General features: G+C 38.1%; 1 protein-coding gene across 2 annotated transcripts in view; it reads right to left on the minus strand.

The window, feature by feature from the left end:
- Positions 1-14862, minus strand: part of GCC2 (GRIP and coiled-coil domain containing 2) — a 34869-nt gene extending 20007 nt beyond the window's left edge. Inside the window, exons 1-11 of one of the 2 annotated variants that reach the window (XM_041418102.1) lie at positions 14756-14862; positions 11689-11751; positions 10936-11020; positions 9787-9854; positions 8492-8596; positions 5215-7686; positions 4403-4472; positions 3584-3684; positions 3406-3504; positions 1743-1862; positions 192-356 (exon numbers count right to left, since the gene is read on the minus strand). In XM_041418102.1, the coding sequence (XP_041274036.1) occupies positions 192-356; positions 1743-1862; positions 3406-3504; positions 3584-3684; positions 4403-4472; positions 5215-7686; positions 8492-8596; positions 9787-9854; positions 10936-11020; positions 11689-11751; positions 14756-14761 (3354 nt within the window). In that variant the 5' untranslated portion in view covers positions 14762-14862. The remainder of the gene's footprint in view (positions 1-191; positions 357-1742; positions 1863-3405; positions 3505-3583; positions 3685-4402; positions 4473-5214; positions 7687-8491; positions 8597-9786; positions 9855-10935; positions 11021-11688; positions 11752-14755) is intronic. The other variant, XM_041418103.1, reaches the window with a different exon arrangement.
- Positions 14863-15115: the final 253 nt, after the last annotated feature.

Raw genomic sequence — 15115 nt, forward strand, 5'->3', positions numbered from 1 at the left:
TACCCCTAACCTGAACTGACAGTCTTGCAAAGTTCTTTCAATAAACAGACCAAGTTTTCAAAAAAAGTCAAGTAACATAGAGGGAAAGTGCAGAACCTGGTCTATACAAACACAGTTTACAAAGGTCTAACAGAAATCACATCCATTGAACGTAATGCTTCAGCCCATTTACCATCTTTATGAAGTATTACCTTTGTTTTCTGCTCTCTTAGAAGCTTTTCAGCTTCTAGTTCTTTGTCAGCCTTTGCTTTGGCTCTTTGTATCTCCAGTATCTGAGTTTCCAGCAGCTTAGCATTATTTTGCACTGTTTCAACACGAGCCAGGAGGTCTTCATTAGCAGAGCGTAACTGATCATGCTGAAATTAGCACAGTGGAATGATAAAAACATAAGCTGAATTTATGTGCAAAGATAACAGACAAAATATTTTCTGTATTTAAAAAAAATACCCAACTGATTTCTATCCAAATCCCTTACAAACAACACTCCTACAGATGAGTCTTGTCCAGCTTAATTCTTTCAAACCACATTAATAAAAAGGTGAATTAAAGCCATTAGCAAATTTTGGTTATTTTGTTCAGTTAATTTGCCCAGCTTTCTGTAAAATGGCAAGAATCAAAAGAAATCTGAAAAAAATACCCAAAAACTTATGCTTTCTGCATTATCACCTTCTCCTTGCAATACAGTATTTCAATATCTACTGCCACACTTCAAATACAGCTGCTGTATTTATAAACAAATGATCATACTATTAACTCCTAAGAAAGGCTGAACTGCAAACTTTGACTGAGCCACCAAGTCTTGCACCAGTACACAATAAGAACTCTACTGCATCAGAAATACTTTTGCAATGACTTTGACAGATTAATTTTGACATTTTCAATGATGTATCCTAGTCTTTATTTTGCCTATTAAGAATGAAGTGTAAGTGAAAGATGTCAACTACTTAAACAGTGTTTTATTTACAAATTCTTTGAAACAAACTTGAAAAATGCAAAGCCTGCATAATCAGCAGAATATATACTATTATTTCTTATTGCTTTCTATGCTATTTACTACTGGCTTGTGTTTATAAGGAAACAGTGGCCTAGGTGGATCTCTGGTGTATGAGGCCTGGGAATTTAAATCCTAAATACCAAACCCATTGCAGTTAGCTTTGCAAAGATGTGTCTCACAGCCCCTTAATTACCATTTTAGACTCTTCTGAATGCCACAATAGTACTCTACAATGCATCTTAAAGTCTAATCCTTGTGAAAAATGCAAAATCCATAACTCATTTAGTATATTTAAACACTCTGTTGATTAAACAAAAAAATAGAAAACCCCAAAGCCACATTTTTTTGAAGAAATAGAAGAAAAAATGTCTCAGTTAAAGGTTACTGCAATTCATAAGAAGTGTAGGTGTGCAGTCAGAAAAACAGTGCAAGTTTGATACTTGCAGCAAAGCTGTAGGTCCACAATCAAGCCAGAGATGATCTGCTCTGTGAGTTGATCTGGGATAAATTAAACTCTTTCTATTGACAAAGTCAGACATTCTAGATATATTTATCTTTGTCATGGCCCAGGTAAGGTATCAGATGTCGAAAAGGAACAAACAAACCACTCTGAATTTCAAGTTACTATTTAAAACACACTTAGGTTATGAAACTATAGTAACAATGACATGATTAGGACTTACACTCAACAGGAAGAATTAATTTTTATGGTACTTATCAACAGATCAGACCCACATCCAGAACTGACCTGCTCGGATGACACCTGTAGCTGTCTTGTGAGGTCCTCTACCTGACGTTCAAGATTATTTGCTCTGCCTTTTTCAAAATCCAGCTGCTCTCCTTGCTTGTCATATTCCATCAAAAGATTCTTAACACATACAAACACAAAGGTATAATTTTTTACAAGACGTATTGCATAAGCACATTCTATATCTCTGAGGTGCGCTTACCCAGTATTTCACTACATGATTTGTCTCACTGCAACATCAGAAATATCAGAATGAAATTAAAGCTATCATTCCATTACAGGCTCTGGGAGAAAACCCTTTCAGTTCATGACATTCTAAAATAATTCAGGTTGGAAGACAGCTCAGCAGGTGTCACCCTCCTGCTTAAAATAGGGTCAGCAGTGAGATGAGACCAGGTTGCTCAGAGCTTTGTCCTATGTCTTTCCAAGGACGTGCCTCCAAAAATGGAACCACTAAGCAACCTATTCCAAAGCTTGACCATTCTCATAGCATAAAAATGTTTGTTCATGTATCCAGTTGGAATCTTTCCCTTCAATTGAGGACTACTGTCTTATCTTGCACCACCATTCATAACCTGACTGTCTTTGTAATGTCTCTGCAGGTACTGGAAGACTCCTATCAGGTTCCTTTGAAATTTTCTGCAGGCTGAGCAGCTTCTCATCACTTATTCCAGTCCCCTGACCAACCTGTCATCTCTCCACTGAAATTTCTTCCAGTTATCCATGTCTTTCTTTATTTGGGGGGAGAAGGACGAACAAGAGTTGATGTTAATACTCTCAATGATGTCACAGAATCATTTATATGGGAAATGACCTTTAGGATCATAGAATCCAACTGTAAACCCAGCACTGCCAAATCCACCACTAACATATGTCCTTAAGTGCTGTGTTTACCTCATATAGTTGTATACTAAGTGCTTGCTGTGTTTACTTATTGTATTTTAAATACCACCAGGGATGGTGATCCCATTGCTTCTCTGTTCTAATGCTCAAGCACCCTTCTTGTAAAGAAATTGTTCATAATATCCAATCTAAAGCATTTCTCTCTGTCCTATCTTGTTGCTTGAGAGAAAAGAATGATCCCCACCTGACTACACCCTCTTTTCTGGTGTTTGGAGAGAGCAATAAGCTTCCCCTGAGCCTGCTGTTCTCCACACTACCTAACCTCAGTTCCCTCAGCTTCTCCTCCTAAGTCTTACAGGGAACAGCTTTCTCTTGGGGAAGCAATGCTGACTCGTCAGCTGCTTCTGCTCCATGTACCCAGAGATGTGCTCCAAGAAGACTTGCTCCCAGGAAATCACAAGTTTGTCTTTATCATTTAAGGATTTTCAAACTGATCTTTGATTTTACGAACTTTTCACAATTCACAGGGATTTATGTTTTGTCTAGCAACACACTGATTGGTATGTATGATGCTAGATTCAAAGGGTTAAAAATAGCATTCCAGTAGAAAGGAAGTGTCTCATTTTCTTCTGACAGCAGCTGCATGGTTCCCTGAAGAGAACCTTACATTTCTGGATTCTGGTATTCAATTGCACTGACACAATTTCTTTTGCCAAACATAATTGTGCAAGTAAATAGCACTGTATATCCAGACTAGGCTTCAAACCCAAAGTACTTTCTGACAGTTTACTGTCTTTTGTGAATACAGCACTATTCTTACCTTATAGCTTTCAGCTCCTTGAATTACATCTTTCATTGAAGCAGACAATTGATCTTTTTCTGATCGAACCAAGTCCAACTCTTCCTTCAGAGTCTGCATCTTATTAAAAAGAAGTGTGTGCCATTAAAACAAAGCCCCCATGCAAAATCTTCTTCATATTAGGAATTAGTCAGGGTACCTCTTTTCGGCTGGCATCTAATTCTTTCTTTGCTTTCACAGCAACCACTTTAATTTTATTTAGCTTCTCTCCTTTTTCGGCAGATTCTTTTTCGAGCATCCCTAAAAGAAATACATAAGAAAGTTAAAAATTATACCCTTCCATTTCTTCCCATGAAATGAAATTAAATGAAATTCAATTGGAACACAAACATCAGCATGACTTTAAAACCAAACAAAATATAAAGCAGGGGGAGATGTTCAAGTGTTTCATACAGTCAAGCATTTAATTTGAAGCTAAAACATCCAGACATACAGAGAACTTAGGGGCAATCTTTCCCTGGACAATCTTCCCCTGTTTCAGAAGCTTCCATCACAGTTAAGAGCAATATTCCTGTCTACTTCTACATAAATTTAACAACTCAGAAGCATTTTCCTCCTCTTTTGTTGGGATAACTGCAATAAAGCAACAGTAGTTTTGGCAGTGTTGTTTCCCTTTCCTTCTGGTAGCCTTGGGGATTCTCAGTGATACATTTCCCACATTAAAAAATAAAGATTAAATCCACTACACTGTTTATAGACAGATATACAGAGGAACAAAAAGCCTTAAAAAGTATCAAATCATATCCAACTTAAAACTGCTAACATTTTAAATTCCCAAAATTGCTAACATTTTTAATTCCCAAATTCCATGGAAGGAATACTGTAGGAATATGCATTAATATCCACTTCCCCATCTGCCTTGACTTGTGAAAATACAGGGCAACCATGCAAAGAAAGAAAAGGTAACAATCCAAAGAAGCCAGACCATTTATATAAAAGAATAAAGTGAGAAAGATACCAATTTTTTCTTGAAGCTCTGCCACTGAAGACTGTTGATCAGTTTTCTCAGTCATTGTTTCCATTAAATTCTGTATTATAAACAAAGACAAAAGAAGTATTACAAACATTTCTTTGTGGTACCTGTTTTGTCCCTAACAAGACACCAAAGTTTCAGCTACAGCTAAAACTATGTTCTTACAACCAGGAAAGCCTTTATAGGAAGAACAACTTTGTACCAGCTTGATGAAAGTACAGTTATGCTGAAAGCAGAAAATTCCGATCTTTTAAGAGCTGCTTTCCATCCTGACCAAGGATAAAAAAGGGGAGATACCCTCATTCTGCAGCTGTCAGCTTTACAAAACTAGCAATTCCCACGACCTGAAGCTAATGCAGATTAAGAAGTTTGAGATGGAACCACAGAAAGTTAGAGGTGAAAGATTATGAGTGACCTGAAGCTAATGCAGATCAAGAAGTTTTGTTTGAGATGGAACCACAGAAAGTTAGAGGTGAAAGATTATGAGGTTAGGTAGTCCATCTAGTCAATTTATTGCTTCAAGGGATATTGATAGGAATGAACGTTCAGCTACAAGCAGCTTTTGTCAAAAAACATTATGATTGGTTTTGTTTCATTCTTTTTTTCCTGGGGGAAAGAAGGGAATTCTGAGGTGCTAGAAAACTCAGAAATATGTGCTTTCTAGAAGGGAGACTCACTTTCAGGCCAAGGGAAAAAAAAAAGACAAAATAGAAAAGAGAGAATTGAAAGTATTTTTTGAACCTTAATTCTGAAGACTTTAGAGGTTTAGTCTTTATACTTCAATAACAAAATATAACCTTTAGAGAACTCAGTTCGTCTTTCACATTTCTAAGCTCAGTTTCCTTTTGTTCCAGAATGAAATTTAAGTCGTCTTGTTTTTCAGATCCTTTTTGCTGTTCTTGTATTTGACTTTCATAAAGAGCAAGTTTTTGACTCATCTCTTCAGTATTAGCTAAAAGATCTTGATTTTCAATCCTTGTTTTTTCACTGGCATTTTTCAACTCCTGGATATCACGTTGAAGCACTTCTTTTTCAGACAACACTCCTTCCAGTTCTTCTCTCAAGAGATTCTTTTCTTGTTCAAAATCCTGAATCAGGGATCTATGTTCTCTACGTTGAGCTGAATTTTCTTCCTCTAATCTCTCAACTTCTCGCTGCAACCTAATTACTTCCTCCTCCTTTTGCAGAGCAAGGGACTGCTCTTCTTTAATTTTTGACAAGCATTCATCTGCAATTTTTAACAAGTTAAGAGAATCATATTCTTCATTAGAATCTGAAATGCTGAATCCCACTTGCTCAAGTAGGTGGTACAGCTGAGTTCTTACAAGGGATGTGTGCACTTGTTCATTTTCAAGTAATGTTGATATATGGTCTTTTTCTGCAGTCATCATTTGTAGTTTCTTTTCTAAGTTTTCAGACTGCTCTTTCAATACTGAAAAACTATCTTTTTCAGATGTAGTTTTTCCCAGCTCTTCACTTAATTCACCTTTTTCCTGAATGAGTTTCTTATTTTCCTCATGGAGAGTGTGCACTTCAGATGAAAGCTGTTCTTTATCATGCACCAGAGATTCAATCTGTTTTTCTAATTGCTCTAGCATTTGAGCATTTTCACCCTTAGAAATTAAGGCTTTGTTCAGTCTCTCTGTTAATTCCTCTACCTTTTTCTTCAGGTCATTATTGTGCTGGTTAGCACAATCTACTTCTTGTTGAAGTTCCTGAATTTCAACTTGTTTTTGTTTGCATGTTTCCTGAAGGGTTTCTCTCTCTTCACCCAAGCATTTTATATCATTTAAAACATCCCTGTTTTGATCAGTAAGAGCAGTGATCTTCTCTTCCAGTTTTTTTACAGTAATCTCTTTTTGGTCAAGAGAGCTTGTCATTGCACTATTGTCCTCCTGAAGACTAATGACTTTACATTTAAGTTCTTCTGTCTCTAACTGATACGATGACAATTTTTCTACTTTTTCCTGGAGGCGATTTACATTTTCAAGAAGAGCATCCCTTTCATTGAAAGCAGCTCGGAGTTTCTGTTGCAGTTGACTGACATCAGAAGCTTGCTGTTGTTTCATTGATTCAAACTCCTGGCTGATCTTTCCAGCAGATTCACCTAGCTCAGCCTGTAGAGTTTCCATTGTTTCTCTTAGGCCGTTGTAATTGGACACTGCTTCTTCTTTCTCCTGAGTTACCTTTTCAAGTTGTTCTCTAAGTTCCTGCATTTCGAAAACTAATGCCATCTGTTCCTTTTCAGAACCAGATAATAAAGTTTCATTTAGTTCAGAAATTTCTCTCTGGTGCTGCTCTTTCAGAGTCTGAATCTCTAATTTGTGCTCTTTTGCAGCAGATTCATAGTGCTGTCCTGCTGCTTGAAGCTCCAATTTTAGTTTTTCAATTACACAGCAGTAATCTTCTTTAGTAAGCTGCAATTCATTTATCTTAAAATCCAAGTCTTCCCTCTCATGAAAGTACTCATCCTTCATACGATGGATTTCCTCTTCCAGTTTTATCTTGACATTGCTCATATAAGTCAACTCATCCTTTAATATACTATGTTGGGACTGGAGTTCTTCTAAACTATGCTCCAGGTACCTAACTTTTTCCTCCATTTTTGCTTTTACGCAAGGTTCTTCTTGTGTATCTGCAACATCTATCTTGTTTTCTAAATTTTTATGTAAGACTTCTCTCAGCTGCTCCAAGTCATATTCACGCTTGTCAGCCTGAGCATGCATTTCATCCTTGGCATTTTTCTCTGCCAAATTATGCTGCAACTGATTTATTTGATTTTGCTTTTCTTCATTTTCTCTACATGATATTTCAATCTGATGCATTAGTTCTGACACCTCTTCCTGATGAGCAGTTTTCAATTTTTTAACTTCCTCATTCAGATTTTTTATTTCATTCTGGTAACACTGAGAGTTGCTTTTAATAGTTTCTTGCAGATTTGCCACTTCTTTGTTCTTGTCTTCATTCAAAGCTTCCAACTGCTTGTTAAGACACAAAATTTGCTCCTCATAAGTAGATTTAATTCTTTGGACATCATCTTGTAATCTTTTAACTTCTTTTTGACTATCATTGTAACATTCAACCTGCTCCACCAGCTCCATTTGTTTCTTCACTTGTTCATCTAATTCCATCTTCAGCTTTTTTAAATCCTCATTGTGCTTGCATTGTGCATTTGCTAATTCACTCTTCAGAACTTTTATTTCTTCCAGAGAGTCAATTCTTGATTGTTCCAGTTGCTTCTGCAATTCTTCTGTTTTTGCCACTGCAGCCTAAACAAACAAGCAAATTATTAAATACTGGTAATTTAGCACACAAAATTTCCAAGTGAACTGTTTACAAAAATGAATTAGAAAAGACAGCAGTCCACAATTTTTAAAACTGCTATAGCTTTAAAATATCTAACTGTATCAGAACAACTCAATTCAGAAGACACTACACAGAGCACAAGAACATTTGCAAAATGAGAAAGGAAAACTAAGTCCTAGATCACGTTTACCAGCATAATTTCACAAAATGGTCACAACAGACTTCAGCTTTAGCAGCTATTCTGATAATGTATTAAAGATCAGATTACTTTTAAAGTATCAAATTCAGGTATCTGGAATATAACAAGCAATTGCAAGCAATTCAGTCTTCACTTTATTATTAATTGAGATTATTTAAATAATATAGGTGCCTTGGCTGACAGGCTCTTTCTTATGACTATCTAAAGATAAACCTCACATGAATATCTAAGGGTTTACCTTGTAAAGGTAAACTCAGGCTCCCATGGAAAGACAGAGCTGATTGATTGATTGATGCCTATGTAGGCTTTTAATGCACAGACTAAATTCTTCATGCAGCTGTGGATCTAGACAGCATATATAAGAAATTTTTATTTATTATTATAAACTAGGGGTAAAGAGAAAATATGCTTCAATTTATAAAGCCTTTGTATTTTTTTAGATTTTTTTAAGAGAAAGTAAGTGAAGGTAAGTGAAGAAAAAGATTAAAATTAGATGCACAACAAGCAAACCTGGAAAATAAATAAAATTCTGAAATATTTCAGTAATGTTCCGTGGCTCATTTCAATACCTCTGCTTCTTGCTTTATTTGAACATTTTCTTTTTTCAGAGCTATGCACTGCTGCTGACTTTCAGCTTTTTCCAGAAGCACCATATCCAGCCTTTCTGTGAGAGCCTAATATTAAATGAGAAAGATCACTGAAAGAAGGGTCTCTTAACAATGGAAACAGTGATTTCTGCAAAAGGTAGAAACCCACATATAGATTATGACACTTTTCATCAAATAAACCCACATATAGATTATGACACTTTTCATCAAATAAACACATAAGTCAGCAATTTAAAAATTGCTTTCAGCCCAAATAAAACTGATACGAAGTAGGGAGATTAAAACAATGATTTTCGGTTCTTTTAAAAATTGTACTTGTGATCAGCTAACTTTTTATTACCAGGTGATGGTGGTGAAGTTCCCTTTCCATAGAAAAGAAATCTCCATCCAAATTATTCAAAACAATTCTGTAACTGAGAAATTCCTTCTCACTACCAATTTTCACTTTTGTATGCTATGACCCTTATCTTGAGAAAAGCAAATCCTAAAAGTATTTCTTGTGATATGCAACTTGAATTATGTGTTTCTAATCTCATCAAATTATTGTCTCAGAACTTTTCTAAATGGCTGAAGTCTTTGTGCAATGGTCACTCCAAAATAAACAAAAGCTGGTCTAACCTGCCAAACAAGGAAAAGTCTTGTTGGGGACATGCACAGAGTCACAGAGAATAGTTTGGGTGGGTGGGGACCTTTAAAGGCCATCTAGTCTAACCCCCCTGCAGTGAGCAGGGACATCTTCAACTCCATCAGGTAGCTCAGAACCCCCATTCAACCTCATCTTCAATATTTCTGTTGTGGGGGGGAAATCTGCCACCTCTCTGAGCAATCTTTTCCAATGTTTCACTGCCCTCTATATAAAAAAAAATAAAAAAATCTTCCTTATATCTGATCTAAATCAACTCTCTTTTTGTTTAAAACTCCATTATCCCTTGTTCTATTGCAACAGCCCTGCTGAAAAGTTTGTCCACATCTTATAAGCTCCCTTCAAGTACTGAAGTGCTGTGGTAAGCTCTGCCTGGAAAGTGTACTACTTTGTACTACTCCTCACAGAACCAAGAGCATTTCTGGCAAGTGGAGTAAGGACGTGAGGGGAGAAGGAAAATAAATGGTTTTAGGAAGTGTCTTGGACTCCTGCAGATTGATTCCATTCAATTTGAATAATGGCTTTCAAGCTATTAACTTTTTACCAATTATTTCTGTGGATTTATTTCAGCTAACTATACATAATACAGTAGAAACCAATTACATATTCCTACCTGAATAATATCATCAGCTCCTGCAGTAGCTGCTTTAGATCTGAGTTCTTCAATTTCTTTCTCCAGCTCTTAAAATGTAAAGAAATGTTACACTATTAATTGATGCTGCATCACAGTAGCAAATTTTAGTAAATCCTGTGCCTGACAACACTTCTATTCAAATCAGAGAAGGCTTTTACTTCACCAATTTTTGTTTGTTACTGAGTGATAGACAGGACTAACAGAAAGAGAACAAATATTCAGTACTACTTTTCCAGTCCTGACACTGAGCATGGTTTCCTGAGGAAGCAAAACTTCCTGGCTTGGATAGAGGGACAACAGATAGAAATTCTTCTGAAGATCATCCATCTTACCTTCTATTTAATGGTCAATTTAAATCAGAGGAAAGATACTTGGTTTCTACTGTTTCTCTAAAAATAGGCAGCAAGCAGAAGAACAAGATCTTATGAATAACCACACTGAGGAAAAGCCTGGTACAGCCCATTTCTGTATCCTTATTGTTTCAGACGGCAGCTACCAGCAGTCAGCATAACTGTCATTCCAAACAAGGGGAAATGACACCAGTCCAAGTAGTGGGCCACTGGAGGAAAAGAGACTGCAGAGCGGACAAGGACAGCACATGAGAGCACAGATTTACAGGTACTTTTAGGTGTTAAGCATAAAATTTTGTTTGGTATATTTTACAATTTCTTGTTAAAGCAGTAAATTATCAAATATAAAGTAGCAATCTATCTTAAAGAAGTTACTGCACTCTACAACAAACTATACTCTATTAATTATGCAAAAAAACCTCCCCCCAGACATTCCTCCTCCCATTTGCTTCCTGAAAAGCAACCTCCACCAATATGGGGAAGAGACAATGACAAATCCCACTTCAACTTTTCCACAAGCTACACTGTTCCATCATGCCATACTCTCAGACCAAAATTAATTTAATACCTGACAAAAGCAATGCTTCTTTTCTTCTCTTTCTTAATCAAATTACTTCGGTCCTTATCTTCCCACCATAAATAGCAAAATTGAAGAAAAATAATATCTAGTATTTTTGCCTAGAATTTAAATCTACCTATCAAAACCACACAGTGATATTTGAAAAGGTCAGGCAGTGCCAAGCATTTAAGGCAGAAATTGCACTTTCCAGTAAGATACCTGCACATCTTGACTTCACTTTCTGTATAAGCATCATTTGCTTTTTTGCAAACTTGATGAGGTCTTCTTTGGGCAATGTGTCCAGCTGTAAAGAAAGTATGTATCAGAGAAACCAGTTTCCTCTAACCCAGAGGGAAACAGAAACAAGGCATTTTAGCATCTGACTTCCAAAAAGCTGAATTTTAGGACAAGTAACTCTTACCATACATTTGCAAGAAGTGTAACATTTCAAAGAAGAATAACAGTCCAAGTTACTGATGTTTTGTTATCCAATTCTGTTATTTCAATTACAGCAACAGAAACTACTCCTCATTCTGTACAACTACTCCTCATTTCTGAAACAATTCTGAAGCACACAATTGGGCAGCATTGGTTAGGAAATCTCAGTTAGGAAGGATTACAATTCAGTAATACAATTTGAACAATATTCTGGAAATAGCATACTGACCTAACATTATCATTGTCTAAATTTACTTCAAATGTATGTAAAGATGTCTGTGTCCATTATGAAACAGACTGCTGCCAAAACTGGATGCTATTAATAATTTATCAAATATAACAGGAAGTGAACATACCGAAAATATCTTTTTTCCTCAAGGTTTCCAAAACAGTTTATCTTAATGTTTATAAGTTAATTTTTCCTGTCTAGAAGAAATGTTAAAAATATCTTTGTCTTCCTATTAGTCACAGCTGGCATGCTAAGCCTTGCAACTACTGCTATCCAAATAAATTAGGTTTGTGAGGACTGATTACCTTTGATTTGCCTGACCCTGGTGTGCCAGAAGACGCCACCATCTCCTGCCCAGCATCTTGAACCTACAACAAAGTACAAAATAAAGTACAAGCTGCAGTAACAGACTTTTCAGTGTAAGACTACCAAAATAACTAACTGAAAGTCTCCCAACAGAGAGGAACTGAATATAGCAAAAGACCAAGAAAAGAAGTAAAACAAAATTTTTAAAACAACATGTATTTGTAGGGTGACTCAGAAGCATAGTAGAAAAAGATCTACTGTGATTATGAGAACAGCAGAATAGAAAGCTCCCATTGATCAAACCAGAATGACTTTATGATTCCATTACTGAATGGACATCTAGAGCTGATACGGTATTGCAAATTAATTTTGTGTACAAGCAGTTTCAAAAGCATGACTCACTATCCTGTTCTTAAAAGAATCATTAAAAAAAAAAGCAAGAACAACAACAAAAAACCCAAACCCAAACAAACAAAACACCCCAAAAAACCCCAAACAACAACAACAACGAAAAAAAAAAAAAAACCCAACAAAAAACCAAAAACCATTAAAAAAAAACCAAACCAAAACAAAACAAAACAAAAAAAAACTCCAAAAAAACTTGTAGAAGAGTTGTAGTTAAATCAAACCTTGGGAACTTTTGAACCACACAAGCTCCTAATCTTTTTTTGTTTACTTCTTAAACACACTGATTTATCACTACAATTATTAGCCTATCAAATATATTCCAAAAGATTCAGCAAAGTCAGGGCTCATTTGGACAAATTATAACCCTTCTCTACCTTTTTTTTAAACATACTAGTGCCCACTAGGATTGTTGGCCTGACAACCATATCTGAAAAGGCTCTGCAAATTCTGGGCTCTCTGTCCCTAAAATACATGCAAAATGCCTTCTACTGTAAACTCCCACAAATCTAATCTGGGAGACTGTTACTTTACAGTGGTTTAGATGGGATATGCTTATGTATAACCAGGAACACAAATAAATGTATGCAGCCACGATGCTGCGAAGGAAAAGGGAACAGATGCTCCCAATACCTTAGGAATAGAATTTCCAAACCTTCACCTTTACCCTACTTTTTCCTTCATACTATCTATCATATGTGCATGAGTATAAAAGTGAAGAGGTATATATATAAATATCTGCATTTTTACATATCTAGATGTTTGTGTGTGTATGTATACACACCTACCCTCACTTTTGTTCTGCTACTCTCTTCATTCTGCCAAAAAAATCAAAACTCTTATTAGTAGAAACTAAGGAAGAACCAAACTAGATCTGAACACTATGAAAATGGACAATCACGAATAATTGAGACAGAACAGGTGATACAGATAAAAAGCATCATCTTTAGAAATATGAGTTCAAGTACAGACCAAGGACAAAGGCAGTTATGAACACATCTATCTATGTACACATATGCTAAGTGTTTGGGTTTTTTTTAAGATGGAAAAAAGAAACTTAGAAAAAAATGTGCTGTAAAGCATTAGTAAAAAAAGCTATAAAGTTTCAGATTTTCTTAGCCTGTAAAACTTTGTTAACATTTACACTCCTAGTATTTTAGCACTTGGACAGCATAACGAATGATAACAAACTGCATGTACTGTTCAGAAAATGATAGCTCGCCACTCTCCCTACTACAGCAAGGTCAGATGAATTTTTTTCTCACAATACTTTTACTCTTTTAAGCTAATACATACAGAAGCAGAACCACATACTGTGTAAAATGATGCATCCAGTTTTGCTCTTCCGGTAACAGAAACCAGAGGCAGCTCATGTAGAGGGCTTCACCCAGTTGAGTTAGAAGAAAAATGAGGAGGATGAGCTACCAAAAAAGCCGGAGCTTTTCATAGATTAGCTGCATCCAAGCAGTGAGCCAGCAGCTACTAAGTATGCTTTTAAGCACAACACAGTCCTGCATGGGTCGTAGTCCACCATTCTGAAATCTGGATGCTTTCATAGTTTACTGAGATGTATATATATTTATATATATGTATACACATACATACATTCTTTTTTTAGATTTTATTTTAAGCCTACTTTACCCGCTACACTAAGGGGTTTCCATGCCACACTTCAAGATGTTTGACGTATTTTAACTGCTATCTATCCCTTACTTTTGCCATAGCTTAACATACTCTTAGAAAGCCCAACCAATGCATAAATGCAATATATTTGCTAATATATATTGCATAAATGCAATATATATATTAGCCATATTGCTGTGAACTGTGGCAGTAGTGGACATCATGAACAGCAATTTTCTGAGCAGTGTGCAACTATTAGACATCACCAACTCTTAAGTGCACCAAGACTCACATAAACCACATTTCGAATTGTGACTGCTTCAAGGAACAATGGCACTGAATCCCTATTAAAATGTGGCACATGAGCAGCAGAGGAGAGTTAATTTAATGTGTGAACTTAAAATTCCTCAATGCTGCTTTTGGATTTTCCTTGGTGTTCATAAAAGCCGTACTAGACACAGACACTTCAGTGGTTTTTATTTGTTTGCGTTGGTAGGTGTTTCACAGCTGACGTCCTGTTAACACATCGGGTCACCTCAGCGGAGCAGGAACCCTTGCTGGCCCGTGGGTGCTGCCACACAGTAAGCACTCGACGCCCTGGCCGTGTGTCACCCGAGTGTCGCTCTCCTGGAGTCAGCGCTGCCCGCTCTCCCAGCCCATGCCAACAGGGCCATGTCCCCACCTTCTAACAGGAGGGGCACTGAACAAGCCCCTCGTAGCCCGCACCGGCGCTCGCATTTCCGCAGGGCAGAGGCAGCGGCAGGGCCCCCTTCCCACCCCCGGCCTCCCTCACTGCTGCGCCACCCGCGGGGGCTGCGAGGCGGCGGCGAAGGGCGCCCAGTGGCCTACGGGCTTCTCCGCCCGTCACCGCGGGAAGGGAAAGGAACCCGCAGAGTGGGAGGGGCTGGTCCGCACCGTCCCCGGTCCCCCGTGCTGCATGCCAAGGTCACGCACCGCCCCCTCCGCGCCCGCCCCAGCTGCGGTGACCCCCAAGGCTCCGCGGCCCCTCTGCCCAAGCCGTACCGCCCTCCGCGTTACCTCCATGGCGGGGCCGGCCGGCTGCACGGGCGGGGAGATCGCGGCGCCTCAGCCGCTGCCAGCGCCACTACATCCTCCCCGAGCCGCTTCCGCCTCCGTCATCCCGGCACGCCGGGCTCGCCGGGCTCGGCCTGTCCGTCACGGAGCGCCGCCCCGGGGAACGGGCGGGGCTGAACGCACGGCCCGGTGCCTCGGCGGCCGAGCCCCCCTGGGACGAGCCGTGGGCTTGGGAGTGCGTATCGGTGCCGGCCTCGTGTTCTCCGCCTTATGAAAAGGGGAAAGGGGAAGGGGTACGGCTGCAGCACGAGTGCACCCCGCTATTCCCTGTTCCTGAAGGGCTCCTAAGGGCAAAGCAGTACT

The sequence above is a fragment of the Onychostruthus taczanowskii genome, unplaced genomic scaffold, assembly GCF_017590055.1.
Source record: "Onychostruthus taczanowskii isolate IOZ18803 unplaced genomic scaffold, ASM1759005v1 scaffold58, whole genome shotgun sequence".
Lineage (NCBI taxonomy): Eukaryota > Metazoa > Chordata > Aves > Passeriformes > Passeridae > Onychostruthus > Onychostruthus taczanowskii.